At 38.8% G+C, this 20,832-nt stretch overlaps 2 protein-coding genes across 3 annotated transcripts in view; both read right to left on the minus strand.

Moving 5' to 3' along the window:
• The window catches only part of uacab (uveal autoantigen with coiled-coil domains and ankyrin repeats b), a 45,289-nt gene extending 43,015 nt beyond the window's left edge, over positions 1 to 2,274 (minus strand). For both annotated transcript variants that reach the window (XM_071546450.1, XM_071546449.1), the window contains exon 1: positions 2,114 to 2,274. In XM_071546450.1, coding sequence (XP_071402551.1) covers positions 2,114 to 2,161 — 48 coding nt within the window. In that variant the 5' untranslated portion in view covers positions 2,162 to 2,274. The remainder of the gene's footprint in view (positions 1 to 2,113) is intronic.
• A 3,308-nt stretch (positions 2,275 to 5,582) lies between these two features.
• On the minus strand, positions 5,583 to 14,745 carry LOC139667060 (mortality factor 4-like protein 1). The gene is made up of 12 exons (XM_071546448.1): positions 14,601 to 14,745; positions 14,034 to 14,080; positions 13,866 to 13,933; positions 13,602 to 13,688; positions 13,261 to 13,341; positions 13,118 to 13,143; positions 12,145 to 12,233; positions 11,133 to 11,234; positions 10,439 to 10,527; positions 9,874 to 10,046; positions 7,797 to 7,881; positions 5,583 to 6,211 (listed from the first exon to the last, which is right to left on the minus strand). Exons 1-12 carry the CDS (start codon positions 14,638 to 14,640, stop codon positions 6,127 to 6,129), a joined length of 972 nt encoding a protein of 323 aa, XP_071402549.1. The 5' UTR covers positions 14,641 to 14,745; the 3' UTR covers positions 5,583 to 6,126.
• Between the last annotated feature and the right edge of the window lie 6,087 nt (positions 14,746 to 20,832).

The following is a 20,832-nucleotide window of genomic DNA, read 5'->3' on the forward strand; positions in this document are numbered from 1 at the left end:
CACCTTTGTTTCACAGATTAAAAGTAAATCCCTAAATTCTTACTTGAGGAGGAGGAAAAAAAGACAAGGAATGTGGAGAAAAATAGCTACATTGCGCAAGGAGTGGAAGAAGATATCCTCAAGTGACTGGGTTTGGATAGAATTTATTTTTGTTCACATGCCAAAAGTAAGTTTCACTTGAATTCCCCCACACTCCCTCTTTCTCTCTCTCTTTCTGCGACAATGTAGATGTATTAGCCTACATTATTTCTTAATTAGTCATAACAGGAAAGTGTTTGAGCATAGCACTCTGGTACTGTATAATGTGTCATTGAAGAAGAGATGCTCACATCTCAAACATGTACAATTCGGCAAATCTAATACCCCTTTAACTGATATTATGTTCTATGAACTAGATTTAAACACACTTCAGGGCGGACTTTAAAAATTGAACAGGTGGTGATGATCCAGTCTGCAGTGAACTGATAACTATGTCTTCACCTTTAGCAAAAACACAAAAATAAAAAAAGTAAGGTATGTCTTCTCTTATCTCATTTTAGCAGAGCTCCCTCTAGACCAGAGGTGCTGTCTGTCATTCAAATCATATCGCTTATATTCCCTACATACTGCAATGTGTGGCCATCTCTCAGCTTGTATCTAGGGCTTTGACGTCTGCCTGCACAATGGAATTCAATGGGACTGCCATGAAATCATCACTCAAACCTGTGTAAATGTCATGTATGCGTTTCCTCCGCATGGCTTACATCGAACCTTTCCAGAAGTGATCTAAAAGTTAAGTTACAAACAAATGGTGGATTTGCAGAAACAGCTGCAACAGCTGCAAGGCAAAAACAGGCTTTTTATTGACCAAATAGGCTTGAATTTTAAACAGTTATCTCAGTTTCTGACTTAGGGAGTGAGAACTGTCTATGCAAACACAATAACCATTTTATTCCTGAAAGGCTTTTCTCTCTCCTGGAGAGGGACAGAGACTTTACCCAACAGACAGACAGCTCCTCTGGCTTTGTGCCTTTCTCATGGTAATTTCTGGGAGCTGAAAACGGAGCTCAGTGCCAAAACACCCACCGCATGTTGAACTGTGCAGAATTGTAATGACTGTCTATTAGCGAGGTTCATAGCCCATAGCTGGTTTATGTAGAATTAATTCTAGACTAGGCCCATGACAAGGTTGCCCTGGGTTACTTGCAAAGTTTATGGGATAGCCTCCATTACAGGTCAAATAATACTGTTTGCAATGTAATTATATGGATTGAGTCATGCTGTAACACATGAGGACTTAGTGAAAAATCATTATAACATTCCTGTAGGACCTTATAGTGTGTCTGTGGTACTCAATACGGAGTTCATTTTGTCCTTACGGTATTTGTTTTCTCTCTTATCTCAATATATTCCTATGGGACCTTGTGGTTTTGATGTGGTATTTGTATATTAGCCCTATAAATGGTACTATAACTATAGTTCTTCTATAGGGTAGGCAATATTTGCTTTGAGCGTTGAATCCAGACAACAGGGGCTTCCTCAAATCTTTGCTGGTGGTAGGCGATTTCATTCAAAGCCCGGCAAGTCAAAACATGAAGACAGACACCAACTGCTAGGGCCCCGCATGGTTATTACCAGTGTCTAAACGCAGGCTGGTTCACAAAAGAATATCACTCAGACAGCACATGATCGATTTTTTAGAGGCCCGGAGTGACCAAGTGTCCCTGATGATAACAACAAGAAGACCTGGCACTTTGTTGCACTGATTTACAGAGCATGCTTCAGTTCACGACTCGCTGAACAACACAGTCAACCACTCTCTATTTTAGGCCAGGACGATTGAATTCACTTAGTACAGTAATAAACGGTCAGTCCATATCAAAGCGTTTGCGCAGAAGTGCAGGTGCTTCAACTGACAATATAATTTCAAACTGCCCACAGCAGCGGTGGGAACATGTCGGTTAACGCGGTGGCTGACGACGAGAGGTCAGGGTTATTGTTTACACACCTCCGACGTTAACACACAACATCTAGCGTTAGCATCGTTTAGCAACATTAGCTCAACTGTGCAATACACGGCTATTAGCATAACTAACGTAAGTCCTTAGAAATATAAAAACAGAATTCAACTTACTGTGATGGTAACTTCGTGCTTTTTCAGCCGATACTTGAGACTCTTCATTGTAACGTAATGTTTCTGGATGTTGACGCTCTCGTATGGCGAAAAATGATCATAAACAGTGTGATTAGCTACTTCACAGAAAAAAGTTCAGGCGAAATAAGTTTTATTTGTCCCCCCCCGCACTGGCTGAGTTTCACCTGACGCCTAACCACAAACTCTGGTCCCCCACTTAGTGATTGACAACCCGCTGAGCCCATCGAACTGTAATATGCGCGATCGACTTTACTTGTGAACCAATCGGCTGTGACGGTGGGCGGGACTTCCTTGTTGAATGTACTTGGGAGTTGTTGGAGACACCCTGGGACAAGGCAGGAAAACCCGGCGTGACGTCAGGCCTACCTGAGGGCAAGAAACACCTGGGAAAGAACTATCTACCAAACTCTGTATTAGCTAGAATACATACATAGAGTAAAAACTATATAGCCTTTATTTACAATAAACACATGGAATATACAAACTATCTACCAATCTACCACCTGGAATAAATACTTGGAGTAAAAATGACCTAACTCTACTTCCTGGAATAAACACCTGGAATACAAACTGTATAATACCTGGAATAAACAGCTGGAGTAAAAACTATCTACCTAACTCTCTACTACCTGGAATAAGCCTCTGGAGTATAAACTATCTACTGTACTACCTGGAATAAACACTTGGATTAAAATGATCTACCTTATCTATTTACACCAACTACCTAATACAAACAATAACATCAACCTACTTATCTACTACCTTCAATAAACACCCAGAATAAAATGTATCTACCTCATCTATCCACATCTATTACTTTGTATAAACACCTGGAATAAAAAAACAAAACTATTTACTTAACTATCTACTACCTAGAATAAACACCTGGGATAAAACCTATCCACCAATCAGAAAACAGCATGGTGTGGAAGCCAGAAATGATGGGAGTAAGTGAAGATTCGGGGTGAAGTGTCTTCCTCAAGGACACATGGACATGATACATGACTGTTGAATAGAATAGAATAGAATAGAATAGAATAGAATAGAATGCAGAAGTTGCATCAACAAATCAATTCACCACCTGTCCTGTTACCCCTGTGCTGACAGTACAGGGATTTGAATTGTTTTTTTTATTGGGATCTCTACGCTCCCAAGAGTCCTGTATTAAAAACACACTTTACTCAATACAAAATGAATCACACCAATAAGACATATACAAATATATACAGTATGGATCAGAAATTGTTACTCAGTCATTGATTGGTGGAAGGTAAAAGGCTCCAAAAATTGTTATCATAACTTATTTTACATGGAAAAGCATTCATACCAAAGATTAGGTTATATATTTTTTACATTCCTTAATATATCTCATCTCAGTCCTGTCAGGATCCCTGGGTGTCTGGAGTCCCAAATTGAGAATTACTTATTTATGCTGTAGCATTATGATGGATTTTCTTTTGGGAAACACTGAGACAGGATATGCAAACATTAGAATAGGCCTACTGTGGCAGCACAACATGCACAAACCATCATGACCATCACCATAACAACAACAACAACAACAACAACAACAGAACAGCTACCTCTGCTTTTTTTCTTCTTACTGTCTTTTGTTTCGTGATTTGTTGCGTCCCCCTGGTATATTTTAGTGATTCAAGTTAGTTGAAACTCCACATAAAATAGTATCCCCCCTGAAATATAAATCATCAGGAAAGCAGAAACAAAAGGTACACATGACATGTTAATGGGCTAGTTTGAGGTCCAATAAAGAGGAGGATGAAAATGCTGCCCCCTTGTGGTCTCTATTCATGGGGGGGTGGGGGTGGGGGGGTAATCTCGCATAGCAAGAACTTTTTCTCCACAAAAGTACTATAGTAAAAGTACTATAATAAATTTGAGAATGACACATCCACATATCTCAGTAAATCCATGAACTGTGTATAATATCCTTACAGTGATACCATAGGAGATAATAAAAAAAGCCATAAAGTAAGATTAGGTCACTAAACTCACAATTGAGTAGATACGCTTTAAGTCCCAATAGGAATATTTTACTGATTTTTCCCTGTGAGGAGAGAAGCCCTGGATTAAAATGTACAAAGACATTGCACCTTATGTTCTCTCTGTTAGGCTTAAATCATCATCAAAAGCCTTTATCTCCCCAAACGGATTAGCTATACTGTTTTTGTTAATTCCACAACAAAGGGGTGAAATGCCATGGAACTGCTGAGAAAGGAGTCCTCACTTTATTTAGTTTTATTTAACCTTTATTTATCCAGCATAGGTTAGCTGAGGACAGATGCTCTTTCTCAGCAATGCCTTGCTCAAGTTTAGTTCTCCATTGCCCTTGAACGCCCACTGTATTTTGTCCCTATTCACATCCTTGACATTCAGGGAATATTTCACCGAAAGCTGCCTGCACTGACGCGTCCCTTTGTCTCTCTAGGACTCCATAGCAACAGCGTTACCATGGAGTCCTCACTGCCAGTGCTATTACGCACATCTGGGTATAGAAACACAAGGAAATACTCAACTGAGGAGGCTTGTCTAATTTAAAGACTTTGTACAGCCCAGAGGTTTGAACAGGGTTCACAGCACCACTAAATGTCAAGGATTATTTACTTATCTCAGCTGAACACAACCGCACTGCATCCATATAGAGCTGCTGCTGTGCCAAAGGCTGCAACAGGTGTTTTTTTTCCTAATCTGGAGAAATATTTAGCTTTTGGGATGTATGTAGCCTCATTAAGCCAAGCTTTCTTAAGCCAATTCAAGTCAAGTTTATTTATATAGCTCTTCATCACAAGCCAGTCTCAAATGACTTTACAGAGAGCAAACCTATCCAGATCTAGCTAATTGACAATCACAAAACAAAATGGTGTAATAGGCCTACAGTATGCAACAAAACAGAACATAAGAGAACAAAACAAAGCACATGACACGTGTTGGAAAGACATAACAAGCCTACCTATCTTCCCTAGCTGAGCCTAGCCTATACCCAGCACCAACAAACCTTAAACCCTCACTGAAGACAAGGAAAAGCTCCCAAGGAAAACCTTATTAGGAAAAAAACAATGGAAGAATCAAAGAGGGATCCCCCCCCCCCCACCACCAGGACAGGACAAGATGCAACAGGTGCTGGGACAAACGCATCTATCAAAGACATCTATGGTTGTGGGCATCTTATATTTTCAAGGTTGATGAGAGTTGCCATGATTGCCTGTCATCCATCTGGTACAATTGTTTCATGGCCTGAGCATGTGTAAATGATAGAAGATGTGTTTTTCTTCAGTAACTTGTCATATGAACTCTGAAACACACCCTACCCTAGGTGTTGACCGTGTTTTTCTGAGTGACACTTGGCAAAAGGCATCTTTAAAAAAGCAAATGGTTAGTTTCACCACAAAATACCTCAACAGAGACAGACTTGAGCAAGGTCAGTGAAAGACATGAAACCATGCAGAGGTCGTGTAGAAACATCTTTATTACAAATTGATAACTAACAAATACACAGGATCCGGGTACAAAAACATTTGACTGCTGACCACACTTTATGGTTCAGCATAAAATTGCACCTCATGTGGCAGGAAACACTTATAAATACACACATGCAACAAGTAAGTAACAAAGAACATCCATCAGATGGAATGCACAAAAACACCAAAGAGCTGCTTGTGAAAATAGTAACTTGTTGACAGAAAAAACATATTTTTCCTGTTTCTTTTCAATGACAGGAAGAAAAAGAGAATGGCAAGAGAAAGAGAAAAACGAGAGAGAGAAAGAAATGGCTAAAAAAAAAAGAAAGAGTTACTTCAAATTTTTACTTCTTAGAACTGTGACAAGCTCCTGAGACCTTGATGGAGGAAGTAGATGAGTTCAAGTGAAAAAATTTCATCCAGCTCTCCACTCAGAAGGGCAGTAACGGTTATTTTACATGTGGTCTGGGAAGAGGGATGGCGTGCCTCAGGAGGAGCGCCATGTGCTGAGAGCTCTCACACAGCCTTCCGGTGGTACTCTGGGGGCGCAACCTCGTAGTCAGTGGCACTGAACAGGGTGGACGAATTCTTCACCAGATACCTGAGACGGAGGCAAGATCGTTTATCATTACGGAGACAGACTAAAATGGTTGCAGAAAGATGTTATTTCAACATAAAAGGTAATTTGTCCCTCAACAGTAGCTGCGTACAGCTTACTATCCAATTATCAAGAACAGCATATTGACCAGAAGTTTCCTAAAGATAGCGGAGACTGTCTGGCTTCAGGAGGATGTGCATGACAGGTTTCAGAAGAATGCAAAATCATCACGCGCTTGTCCATCCTGTCAAATTACAGCGCCAGTAGGAGTCTCGTCTAGTTGGACGTTAAATAAGGTTTGTCCAGATAAACATCAGAGGCAACAAGATAAGGAAAGCATCCACAGGAAATTCACAATCAATTTGCTCCTGGATTCACACTGAGCAATCCACCGGAGAGCAGATGGTTAGAAAACAAACAGATGGAGCAAATTAAACTGAGCAGTATCTTGTGCTTGCTTGGATAAATTTGCAAGTTACCGTGTGCATTACCAAACCAGAGCATCTGTAATGAGCTAATGTGCTAAACTGAAAGGAAGTCTATAGATTTTCACTTTAATCTAAACTACAATCTTGTCCGTAGATATGGTGGGGGGTTGAACTCTAATCTATTGGTATTGAAAGAAAGAGGAACCTGAGACCGACCAAAGGAATGAAAACTTATGCAGAGTTGGCTGTTTTTCTCCTAGACAGATCAGCGCAATTTACATTATCTAACGTTTGTTATTTGGATGATTGCTATTGGAGAAACTAGTCTAGCCCTACTAACTAGAGCTAATACCTCATTTCCGTTATTCAGAATCAAGCTGTGTGGTGTGCAGAGCCGAGTCTGATGAAGGCAAAGCCCAGTTGGTTTGTTACGCGTTTCCATTCCATTTCTAATGTTATGGGCTGTTCATCTGTTATGCTAGCTGTGGCTAAGTTTAGTTGCTGAGAAATTATGAATGGACGACTTATACTTGGTGCAGTTTTATGCTGCCTTTTGTATTCAGTTCTCTAAATATACAGTATGCACAGAGAGAGCAGAGTTACGCAACATAGCACATAAGGGAGAGATAACATTAGCGCCCATCAGCTCCATTCATGATGATTATCTGGTCTTTTGGTAAAAGCCTTGATAGCACACATGAATAATTGGTCATTGTGGTCTGTTCTGATGTGCAGTAGCAGAATTATTAACCTTGACAGTAATAATGCTATACAAGCTATACAGCTCACAAGCTCTTGATTGTAACCCACACTGATCCCCAGCCATTACTCGGTTTCACTTAGTTTTGCTGCACTTTGCACCATGTTTCTAGTAACATATGAGTCATACCACGTGGCCATGAGAAATTTCTGCAGGTGTTTTCATAAATGCAATGTTTTAAATACATATTCTAACCAGAACTGCAAAATGTTATATCTTATCTGCCACCAAGCGTAGCAGAGTGTACCATCAAGCGTTGCAAAAAATCAATTTCATGGCTTAAGTATTGGGGATTTGCAATAAGCCTGACTGGACTAATATGAAAGCCGATGTAACATGACATTTGAGAATCAGCCAAACTTGTCATTGAGTCTCTGGTGTGGTGCGGGATGAATCTTACTTGAGGAAATCCTGGAGGTAATTGAGCAGCAGAGCCAGACTCTTCTCATCCAGGGGAGTGTAGGCCAGCATGGCTCCGATACGAACTGTTAAAAGACACCAAATGTAAGGATCAAGGCGGAAGGATAATATAAGCCTCCTCAGATTCAAATTTTACTTACACTGCTGTGCAAGACCTCAGATTCTTCACTGGAGAATAAAACCTACATTTTTGCAACCAATATTACCTGGGGCACAATTTATATATATTTATATATTTTACTTCTTTGTAAATCTGCTGTATTAATAACTTATAAGGTAAGAATTCCACTGCAAATGAATGCCTTTTTTTGCTAAGACAACTAAGAGGTCACCTGATAATGTGGTTCAATCTGAATCCAAATCCTTGTTATTTTAGGGATACCGCTGGCTTTGCTGCATAAGGAAACTGAAAGCTTTTGACTTGTGTTTGCTAAGAAATTATTTAATTGGTGCACAACAGTTTAACATATACCCAAGCCATTATTTTCTCCTTGCATACATGTGTATTTGGTGTTTATTTCAATTCTTAAGTGCCATTTGACATATCAGCCACTAGAACTGTATTTGCCACTTCCTACAAAGAAGACATACATACATAGAAGTCATAACGGTCACATCTGATTACAATAAATTCAACAGTAAAGATATGATGATCTGATTGGGTATCAAAGGAAAGTATTGAGGGAAGAATGATTCAATGTAACTCTTATTTGGAGGACACAATTTTCCTTATGATCTCTGAGGTTTTGCCAACTTCTAGAGTTTATTCATGACTGGAAGTGACATGACTTGAATGCTGTGGACGGTGGACTTGAATTATAAACCAAAAAATTGAAATCCTTAAAGCCAGAGTGGGAATGACAGGGCAGACAGGGGGTGATCAGCTCACCTGAATGGACACAAGTATTCTTGGAAAGATCCATTTGTGCAATTGTTTGTGAAATCTGAAAAAATAACTGACAATTTGTTTGTACTGCTCTTCATTGTGCCTCATGCCGTTGAATGTGGGGTTGATAACTCGATGCATGTGGTGAGAGTCTCACATTATTGTGCCACCGAGAAGAATTGCACCTAAAATGAAAGTTTCAACTCAAATGACAGTTATCCATTATTTGGCAAGCTGTTGTTTTAAGCTAGACTAAAGTTAGACGATTGTGCATTTGTGAAGTTAGTGGTGTGCATTAGGATTATTAATCGAATAAGATTACCCAGACGACGAGTCATTGTAACATCTGGGGTGTGAGAAGTTCAACCTCACCTCGGTAAAAACCTAAATGGACGCATGACTATTAACGTAATTGGAACTACCACAGTTGACTTCATGTTTACTGCAGAGTTATCTTATTTCTGCATGGAAAAGAACAAGTAGCTATACACATGCATACTTTATGTTGCTTACATATTTATCATTATCAAAGTACTGTTTTAACATTATTATTGTAATCTCTACTGTCTACTGTATTGGTATGATATCTATGTCTAGGACTAATTCGCTGCATCCAATGTGGGGCTTATTTAGCCCACTCCCATAATATACAGGGGGTGGAAAAAATAGCAGAAACTCCCAAGATAGTCTCCAACAATGTCACAAGCCTGAAGATGTGAGCACTGGCTTGATGTATTCAAGCTACTCACTTCAATCTATTAGATACTGGTTCTAAGATACTGTTGTTAAGCAAGGTGATTACTTCAATGGGTGTTTGGAAGCAATGCCCCTCCTTAGCCTCTATAGTGTTCACATTTCTATGCAGCACATTTCTTACAAATTTCACAAAGATACAGGCAACATCTTATCACAAAACTGAAAGGTTTCATTTACTTCTACAACCGTCCTGTTTAGCAAGAATCTTGCAAGAATCAAATTAAATACTTTTCAAAAGCCAACAACAGCAAGGAGAGGCACTTCAGTTCCTGCACAATGCTGAAAATCGATTCCCTCACTCAGCTTGTAGTGATGACTTTGTATTTGCCTTTGTGTGTGAACTGCATTGATCTCCTGTGGCTGTGGTCAGAGGCTAGTGTGTCTGAGTGTGTGCCACTGTGTCCGTGTTCCCTACCAAAAAGGCGCAGCAAGTGCGGCGCCCCGTAGACCTGGGACATCGGCGTGTCAGGGTGGTCTGCCAGGATCTCAGCGTACTGCGGCCTCTCAAACTTGTAGAGCAGCTGGGTGCCCAGCATGACGTTGAAGTACTCCCTAATCCCCGCCACCACTTCATTCACCGCATACTCCCTAAGTGGAGGGGAGAGAGAAAATCACAATGTTCTCTCCAGAGAGGCGGCAGTTTTCGCAGGTGTAGCTAAGAGAGGTAAGGTAAAGGTTCAAATGGCAGCTTTTAAGACTTCAAACTCTGGCAGGATGTCCAATTATGGCTGAGAGAGATGGTACATAATGGGCTTAAGTTTCATCATGCTGGTTAAATTGTACAAGATGGTGGTGCTTGAAATTCTATAGAAATGGAAAGGAAGGAAAACACTGATGGAGAAGCATGTATGCACTGCAACACTTTTGTTGCGATAACAATTTCATCCATATTGAAAATATTATGGGGAGACAGACAGCATGAAGAGTCTCTAATTTTACTGTAAGACTTCCTCTAAAGGAAGGTATGGTATTGTTCTTACTTGTTGTCCGAGTTCCCTTTTGATTTCTTATAGTTTGCATAGTCCTCCAAGACGGTCTCTACGTTCTTCTTAGCCGGCAGATGAAACAACTGTAAGCAATAGCAAATTCTTCTCTTTATCCAAAGCTTTCTTTTAATCATGCACTCATTTACAAAATTAGAAAACATCACCACAGGACTCACTTTGAAGATAATTCCATGTAGGATTGTCTCTAAATATATAATTGTCAATTTAACTGTGATAACAACCATCAGCACTAAATTCTACAGCTAATGCAAACTGCATAATTCATTATCTCCCACCCTTACAGCTACTGGTTTTGACAGAGTCAGTTGTGTTTATTTCTTTGTTACAAAATGTCATTTCAACACATTTAACAGCATTATATTAATACAAGCTGTATAATTTTTAAGAAAAACTTAAAAAGCTTTCAGGAGCACAACAAATCCTACTTCATAAAAATTAGACAAACCTGCATTTTGAGTATATTCAGTGTTTCCTGTCAAATTCTTTCATAGATTTGTGTGTGTGCGCGTGTGTGTGTATGGCAGAAAGACCATATGATGAATTTTCATTATTTCTGAGCTGTGGGGGCAATTTTCCGACCACCAGTGGTCACCACAGCTAGAATGAATGTACAGGAAACACTTGACCTTGTTATAGTCTCTCTCTGTGTGTGTGTGTGTGTGTTTACCTGTTTCTGTCGGGTGATGAGGTCCCAGTCGTCCACCAGCCAGGGTTTCAGCTCCTCGGGGATCTTTACCTTCACCTCCACACGGTTGGTGAACATCTCCTCCTGGAGACACACACACACACACACACACACCGGATAAGAAGAAATCTAATTTTATTCAGAAGACATTTTTTGACCCCTTGATCTGATGTTTTGGAGCATTTTGTTCCTTTTTTGGGGAAATTTTGAACTACGAAATAATACATTAGCACTGCATATTGGCAAATACACACTCAAGTTGTCCCACTAAGATTTGTTTCAGTTTAAATCAGAATATACCACACACTTCTTCCCCACAGTTTCCCCATTTTGCCATTTTCCCCGCTCTCTGTCACTGAACCAGTCCATCTTTCACCCCTCAATTGTTGCGTTTTTTAAGATATTGGTTCTTTTTTGTTGACACAGTGGTACTTTCTTCTACTACTGGCTGCAGTGCGTAGTCCCAGCATTTTCTACAACTTCACGCTTGTTTTCTGATGAAAAACTACTGTTTTTCTCATTCCAAACACACTTCTACAAATAGAAAGTGAACAGGGTGAAATGCAAAAAAATGCGCTCCTAATTATCGGGGACATTTTTTGCCACCCCACTTTTAATTTTGCCCCGAAGCCCTGTTCATTTCTGACCCAGCACACACCTCATGATTATAGTACTACAACACGGTTTTCATTACGAAGCATCACAGAAAGCTAGCAAAAACCAGGCCATGCAAAATCAGTGTCTAAGTAAGAAGAAATGCAACGCAGTGCAACAGAATGCTGCAGTGGTAATGGGTTTTCTCATCTGAAACAAAAGCATGTGTTGAACGCGATGCATTCAACACATTAAGTGTGATCGAGGGGTAAGGGTTATTTTGGAATACACAGTGGTGGGGAAGATTAAAAGTTCTGACATGTTCAGCCACATAGTGAGGTTGGTATGTTTACATGTTGGTCCATATGGCTACATGAATGAATGAATAGATGATACATACACTTTCCACAGTGGGATCGACCCGAGCCCTCTTCTTCCGTGGTCCTTGCGGCATTTCTCCGCTGCTAGTACCTTCACCAGCCCCTGGGGCTAAACAAGACACCCATTATATAATAATTATACACTAATATTACAGTTTATACAAAACGTATGTCTCCCTGTGTGTTGTCTAGACTACTAGCAACATTACATAGTTGTAAAGGGGACCTTAATAATAAAAGTCTTGTAAATTTGTTATCAAGTCAATGGCTCTTCTCATAGGATATTCATCCACAGCCATGTTCCCAGAATATTCAACAACATCAACAATATTTTTGCTCAGTAATCATATCATATCTCGGTTGCAGACAGCTTCAATTTGAGGGCATTTTCAGCCATAATGAGTGAGCAGGTGAACAGCTCTTTGTGTAGAGAGTCATTTATCTATTTAGTCAAAATGTACAATGACTACTAGAGGACTTCAAACCATGAAAATCACCAACCTCTTGATACCTTTTTGGTGATTTTCACAGACTGTATTTTCATTTCAATGTGCCTCCATGTGAACTGAGCTGCTGTATACTTACTCTAAAACAGCATGGGGCACATGGTTAGCAAAGAAGAAACAATGGTTTGAATTATCAAAACAGTCTTGAATGTGAAATACACTCAAACTATTGAATTAATAAATGTATTACCCTGAAATAAGACCATATAGAAAAAGGGCTGTCGATTGTTACATGCTCATCTGATATGGATGAAAACATTATCAAATTTTAAAGGTGCTGGTCTGCACTTTAACCTCATAACCACTGTTAAAATACTTACTAGGCTCACTGTATATGCCTCAATAGCCAAAATGGCAAATAAAAACATCATCTAATATCGTCAACACATGTACCCATCATTCTAACGTACCTCTCTTTTCTGCCTATTTTGGAACACAACTAAATCTGCAACTAAAACGACATTTAGTTCATAAAGATTTGACTTACTCTTCTGTTTTGTCTTTTTCGCTTTCCTAGAATGCAAAGATAAAACATTTAGTAGATTTGTGAGGCCAATATTATGTCAAATTAGAGAAACAGTTCACACCATGTTAGATTATTAGAGATGGAAAAACAGGGTAGGCACTTACAGATCAACATTTTTCTGCTGCACAGCAGCAATCTTCTTGCTTGGTGCTATACCCCTCATCTTTCCCTCAACATAATGATCCCTGTGAAAAATAAATAAAAAAAAAAAGATCAACAATTTAATCAACACAAAATGTTTACTATCATGTTTACTAATATTTTAGCACATTCCAGTATAAGGCCTACATTTAATGCAATGTTTTCTGCTTACTGATTGACAAAGTATCATATTTTAATGTCAGTTTAGCAGGTTGCATTTGTATGCTTGTTGTTGATGCAGTAATACGTGCATTCCATAAAATCCTCTTAAATTTGCACCCTGTCTATGAAAATACAAACTTACTGATTGGCCTTTTGAAGCTCTTTTTGTTTCGCAAGGTTGCTGTCCACATATTTGAGAACTCTGCTTTCAGGAACCCATTCATCCCAGCTGAAAAAGAGAAATATATTTCAATCCTTGAAACTCAGTGCCACAGAAAATAAAACAGCCTCACTGATTTACCAACACCATAACACCAGGCAATATACACTGGTCTTGAGGTTAGCATTCAGCACAAAAGGAAAACTAAACAGAAAAACTGAACTGTATCCAAATCAAACAGCTCACTTTTTGTTCCATCCGCTGTAATGAATGAAGTACTTTATCTGCTTATCCTTTATATTGATCTTCACACACTGTAAAACAGGAAATCACATACACACGCATCATTTATTGACCGCAATTTGTTTTGTTGTTAATAATAATAAAAATAATAATACACATACTGTAACAAACCTTAGCCTCATAGAGCAATGGCCCATGAAAACACAGGACTCTTTCACCTGAAAGGAGAGAAGGGCAAACATGAAGCCTGGGAACCAAACTCGCCCTGCTTGACCCGATATGTTCTAGTTTCAGAGCTGTTACACTGCCGTAAAGACATCCAGCTAGATGTTGATCCTATATTGTGCAAGTTTTGAACCGGCTAGGTTTCAGTGGCATAATATATTATAATTTAGGCGGGTTTCCTCTCTTTCTGTGTGATCCAGTGACAGTCTAACCAAGGCAGGGTTAGCTAGCTGAGACTTAGCATATCAGGCTAGCTAACGGTTAGCCAGTTAACTACACGATATGAGGTTAACGTTAGTCTCCTCTTGAACCTTCACCTTTATTTTGAGTTGATAAGAATACATATAAGTCAATGTATGGTAAATTAGAGATTAATTCGCCGTTAATATGGCTAATATTATACGCTCTCTGGCACTGTATTGTAAACAGAGGCCACTATTGTCGACAACAACAAACCCGCCCCCTCCGAGACAACAGGGCTCCTTCTGTCTTAGGTTTTTTTTATATACCAACCTTCTTGAAATTTAGGTTTAGGGTCCTGTTTTGGCGCCATTCACAGACTCAACTGATCGGATCTCTGAATGATCAAATTCATGCATTGCCAGAGTCCATTTCTTCCACACACAAACACTGAGGGATCAGTACCACCTCCGGCATTAGGGCGACGCTGCCTGGCTACGTCACCTGACCGAATGCAAACGATCCATGGTGCGTTCGAGTGTTCTTTGTAAAACTCGTAAAAACACAGTTTCTCACGTAGATTTAGACCAAACATCCTAGTTCACATCCTGTTCCAGCCTATGAAAACCCTTATCTGCTAGAATTCTGTTTTTCCAAAATATATATCCCCTCAAAACTGTGTTTCCCCTGGCTATGTGTCTTCTGTGTGTTGTTGTCTTGCCATTGTACAAGGAAAGTATCATGGGGGAAATGCACTTAATAAACTACAAGTAGGCCTACACTAATAACTGACAACTTATTTGAAGAGACGCTTAAAAAGATCACAAACAAGCATGATCTCCATTCACTATGGGGCAATTGGGTAGATTACCTTCAGTAGGATACTTTCATAACAATCCACAAAAAATAAAATGATTTTGAAATTATTCTGCCTGGCGTGAAATCGAGGCGAAGACACGCCAGGGGAAACACCATTTTATTATAAAATGTTTTGTCACAACACAGCGCAAGCCATCTTTTTGTACATGTGGACAATAAAGAATATTAATGATTAGTCACCTAGCAGGATAGGTAGCCAATGCATAGGCTACAGCAGCAAATTAATTCAAGAACATTCATTATTGACATCAGAGATAAAAAATGTTCTTCACTCGTAAGATGTCTTGGTCTCACAGAAATAAAACGTAAACGGTGTGTAGTTTGCATAACGGAATTCAAGTGACAACGGAAGTAGGTACAAGTGAATTCGCCTTAAATTCGAATTCAAGATAACATAGGCATAGTGCATTCGTGTGCTCCTCGTAAGCCTTAGAAACTGGAAATATTATCACAAAAATGTATACAGAATGTCTATGCAAGGGCAAAGCACTCAGGCTAGCACTGTTTGGTCCATGGACCATGGAGATCTAAGGTAGAAAACGGAACTATATTATTCCACTGTCTTGATGCATATTGTTTGATCAAATTTCCATCAAAAATATGGGCAGCAGGTCAGTAGCTAATGTTGTTTCATAAAATTGTGTTCAGAATTTTTCCACCACTAAAGGTGATCAGTACAATGAAAAAAAAAAGTGTAATAGGACATGTAGCCCAACTTTATACAACTTGGTCAGATGCATGAATGCAACTTTAACAGTGGTGGTGTAAAGAACAGCAAAGTTTCCCCAACTGACTTGACTCCAAGGGACACTTGATATTTTGTGTAAGGTGCTGCCACAATGCTACGTAATCATGTTCATGCACTGTTAAAAAGAAAAAAAACTCTACCAATACTTGCCAGTCACTAAGTAGCCATCTAGTTTGATAGTTGATTTACAAAGGTTTCCAAAATTCAGAGCAGCCTATCATGTATCTTTAGTTAACTTAGGTTGTTTTTATGGTGTCACGATACAACGAATGGCCGACTAAAGATTGAGCACAAAGAACATTTTCATGAAACCAGAACAAAAAGCAAATGAGCAGGTTGGGTGAAGTCAGAAAGGCTGGAGACCAGCTCCAGACCCGACCTCTGACCTCTGACCTCTCTGGAGGGGCAGACAGAGTGCAGCATCGTGATGAATTTCCTCTTCGCAGATCAAAAAATAATTTAAATCTTTTAAATCTTTCTTGGTGCCACAGGAGCGGGGAAACAAAGCTAAATGCAAAATCAAAATGTTATGGAATAATCATGGAGTGAATACTGATTAGCCTCAAATTGTCATTATTCCACAAACCAATGAATATTTAAATGATAAACGTGCATGCATGGCTCCCTTATCCACATTTACATTTTATACTTCAGCTGGCGCTCTTATTCCGAGCTACTTATCATGTATAACCAGGGTTCAATGTGTTGTTCAAGGACACTGGACACATGGCTACTGATGGAGACTCATTAGCAGTGATTGTGTTGAAGTGTGGTGATGCAGGGTCACAAAATGCTAACGGGCCAGAAATTATGGTGCAGGGTTGTGCCATCAAAAAGACACAACGATAACTAAGGTTAACATCCAGTATGTTTACATTTCAATAAGCTTATGCAATCGGCTTTACTTAGCTGTAGGTGGCCAGTTAGCGTTTTAGTTTTTAATTTTAAGACAAGTGCATTTGTCTCTCAAAAATAACATCAAAATATGTGACAGAGAATAAGATAAAGATGTGATATTTATTGTCACAATACAAGAAGAGTTATGATAGCTTCAATGGGAACAGACAGAAAACATACAGTTACACACTGGCTTCCTTCGTGTCTACCTTCGCCTTTTTGTCCCGCTGCATCCTTCCATTCTGTTTTTGTCTATTTCTTGTTAGTATTTATTAGCAATGCTGGTGCAATTCAATGGGCCAAATGATAAGAAATTCTCAGTGTGGCATGTAATTGACCCATTCCATTCAGATTTCCATAGCTAATAGAAATAAACAATAGAAAAGTGCCAGTTGGCTTGTGTGCAATTTTTACAGTAATGTCTTCAGTCCTCGTCTTGAAAAGCATTGCTAATCAAGCAGAACAGGAAGCTGTATCACTTTCTCAGGTTCAGGTTCAAGCTCAGCATGAAAACTATCTGAATGAAGAGGGAGCTTGATTAGTGATCGATGCTGCTAAAAACTGTGAACCTTCTCTTTCATGCGCTCCTTCACATCTGGAAATCTTTCATCAAGGAAGGGAGAATGTCAATAGTGTTATCAGCCTGCAGCCCAGGGAGCTGACCTTTCAAGAAGACTGGCGTCTTCAACATTAAAGCACCCAGCAACCGGCTTCAGAAGGTTAAAATCACTAAGACACTCAAAATGTCAGATTGTTAATTGTTTGATTTTTCTCAAGGCTTTGGTAAAGAATGAAGCTATATCTAAACTATATCTAAACTACTGTATATCTAAACTATATCTAAACTATATCTAAGCTATATCTAAACTATATCTAAACTACTGTATATCTAAACTATATCTAAACTATATCTAAGCTATATCTAAACTATATCTAAACTACTGTATATCTAAACTATATCTAAACTATATCTAAGCTATATCTAAACTATATCTAAACTACTGTATATCTAAACTATATCTAAACTATATCTAAGCTATATCTAAACTATATCTACACTATATCTAAACTATATCTAAGCTATATCTAAACTATATCTACACTATATCTAAACGATATCTAAGCTATATCTAAACTATATCTACACTATATCTAAGCTATATCTAAACTATATCTACACTATATCTAAACTATATCTAAGCTATATCTGAACTATATCTACACTATATCTAAACTATATCCACACTATATCTAAACTATATCTAAGCTATATCTAAGCTATATCTGAACTATATCTAAGCTATATCTAAACTAGAATAAAATGATATATCTTGAATGAAAAGTCTTTCTCTGGCTTTGAGTGCACCACTGTTTGGAGATCTACTTAACATGTAGGCCTGATGAAGTGGTTACTCTGGACTGTGGGTGCATCCCAAAGCACAAGACAAGTGGAGGAGAGAGCGAGGGAAAGTGGAGGCAGTTTGTGACAGTTTATTTGCTACTCCATCATTGAAAATGGACGTCTGCTACTGATGAAATGGCTCTATCAACCATAACAAACTATCAAAGTTTGACATTAACAAGTAAGATTATAAGTTAGAAAATAGCACTGACTGTAACAGTAAGTATGTTGTACTCACATTTATGAGCTGGTAATTCCCCTGCCATGTTTTTTCAGGTTTCGTCAGTGATGTCATATTCTGCATGGCTCACAGTGAGGTCACTTCCCCCCAAAATTGAAAAGACTTCCTGGGTAGGAAACACCTGTGCATCCTTCAGGAGTGACTTGCCTTGTCTCCTCCACTATTGGGCAGAGGTGGAGACTCGAGTCACATGACTTGGAGTCCAGTCACAATTGCTTGAGACTTGACTTGATGCATGAAGAGAATACTTGAGACTTGAGTTGGGTTCTGGTGACTTGGGACTTGACTTTGACTTGTATTATGATGACTTGAAAAGGTTTCTAAAGTCTTGACAAAAGATCTTATGTTTGTGTAAATGACTTGGATTGAAAGTGATGAGATTTGTTCCACCAGACGACTGAATTTAAATTCTGTTTTCTGAATTTGTATGGAATGATTGAATTTATTGAAGTTGAAATTGATTATAGAAATCAAACTCATGATGCTCTTACCAAGTTTTTATCCTATTAAAACCATATTGCATTGAAAAGTCCCAGATATTTAGTTTTGTTTACGATATTACATTGATACTGGACTCTTGATTTGTTCTGACTTGGCTTGGTGTTCTACATTTAGACTTGAGACTTGTGCCTCAAGACTTCAGACTGACTTGGAACTCGAGTAAAGTTGACTTGGTCACACCTCTGCTATTGGGACAGCAAGAAACTTGGAGGCACCAAGATTAGCTTTGGGTCACTGAGGAAAGGAGGAGGTAGTGGACGAAAACAGGGGGTAGAGGGAGCTTTGGGATCCAGTCCTGGATATATTGAGTCTCCAGCCTGTAACATCCAACTTTAGCTGGAAGTTAAACCCATCCAAACGCACTTTACCCACCTTGTGATGCAGTTTGCTCAGTATTGGCAGTTAACAGAGTGATGAAGGTTAAATGACAATGTGTGTCTTTTCAGGAGACTACAACCATTACTGTAGTTAAAACATCATTGTTTTTGGTGTATATTTTGTTTATTGGTGGATGTTGTGGTCGCTGACTGGAGTTCATAGTTTACCTGCCTGTTATCTACATTAGTGCTTACATGTGTGTGTTATGATAGGGTGTGTGTGTGTGTGTGTGTGTGTGTGTGTGTGTGTGTGTGTGTGTGTGAGAGAGAGAGAGAGAGAGAGAGAGAGAGAGAGATCCCAGTCATCCACCAGCTAATAGTTTCAGTTCACCTCTGCACCTGTTGAAAATGTCTTCCTCACACACACACACACACGCACGCACAGTGGTGGATGATTCATATATGAGTCATCCACTTCATCCTCTATACTGTAAATCAAATGACGCTAGATATGACCAGAACATGTTACAAAAAATGTTTTCTTTCTTATTTTAGAAAAGCTCAATAGGGGAGTTTTACATGAATTATATAGGCAGGCTTAAATAATGACTTAAGAATTCTTGCATTCAGATAAATATTTTGACTGCATGATATTCCCCAAAGCACAAAACCAGTTGCAAGGAGTGAAAGATGTTTATTTTGGAAAAAACATTTTTGAGGAAAAAAGATCTAAAGGCTTTTTTTGGACACAGTTAAAGTTTATTGTATGCTTGCCAGAAAAGAGATCAACGTGCTGATGTGTCCAAGGTTTTCATTTGGTCCTTGTCTGAAATGTGTGTGGTAATGACGGTAATGCGTGTGTGCTCCAATTGCATAAACAGCTTGCAAATAGATAGATGTGCGCACATAATAACTTAAATAGCGTTAGTGTAGCTATTCTCTGTTTAGCAATACAGATCCGTTATAAAGTCTATAACAGCCCTCCAGTCTGCATGATGACAGATGACAACAGTAGAGCCCATTAACTCTCAATAGTCTACTAACAATGACACCTTGCGTTGTCGTTGTCAGTAATGCATTGATAACTCACAGTTTTTCTTTTTTATCTAAAGCAAAACTTGATCAGGGAATCTACCGTGTGAAAGGCTAATTAAACGAAATAAAACAATTCAATCTAGGAAAATCAATTAAATGGGTCTATGGCTAGCGGCAAGTGTTGATTTGATACACATTATGAAAGCATATATCACCACATTTACAATGATTGCGTACAAATGTTGATGCCTCAAAATAATGGATTACATCCTTATTTAGGAAAAAAAAATCAAAACTCCAAGTAAAACAATTACAAAATACCACAGAATTCTAAATATAATTGCTTATGTCTGCTATTCAAATTAATCAGAAAATACTCAAACCTGTTACAGCCTCATCAAGTCTCACCTGCTATACAAAATCAGTTATTAAAATACTTTGAGCGAGATTTACCTATGCAACAAGCACACTTTATTATCACACAGTGTGGATACACATAAAGGCCTATTTTATTTATCTTATTTACAATAATCCTAACATTTAAA

The sequence above is a fragment of the Centroberyx affinis genome, unplaced genomic scaffold (genome assembly GCF_046629955.1).
Source record: "Centroberyx affinis isolate AG114_WGS23_722 - 3 ecotype Tasmania unplaced genomic scaffold, CSIRO-AGI_Caff_v1 ptg005274l_1, whole genome shotgun sequence".
In the NCBI taxonomy this organism is placed as follows: Eukaryota; Metazoa; Chordata; class Actinopteri; order Beryciformes; family Berycidae; genus Centroberyx; species Centroberyx affinis.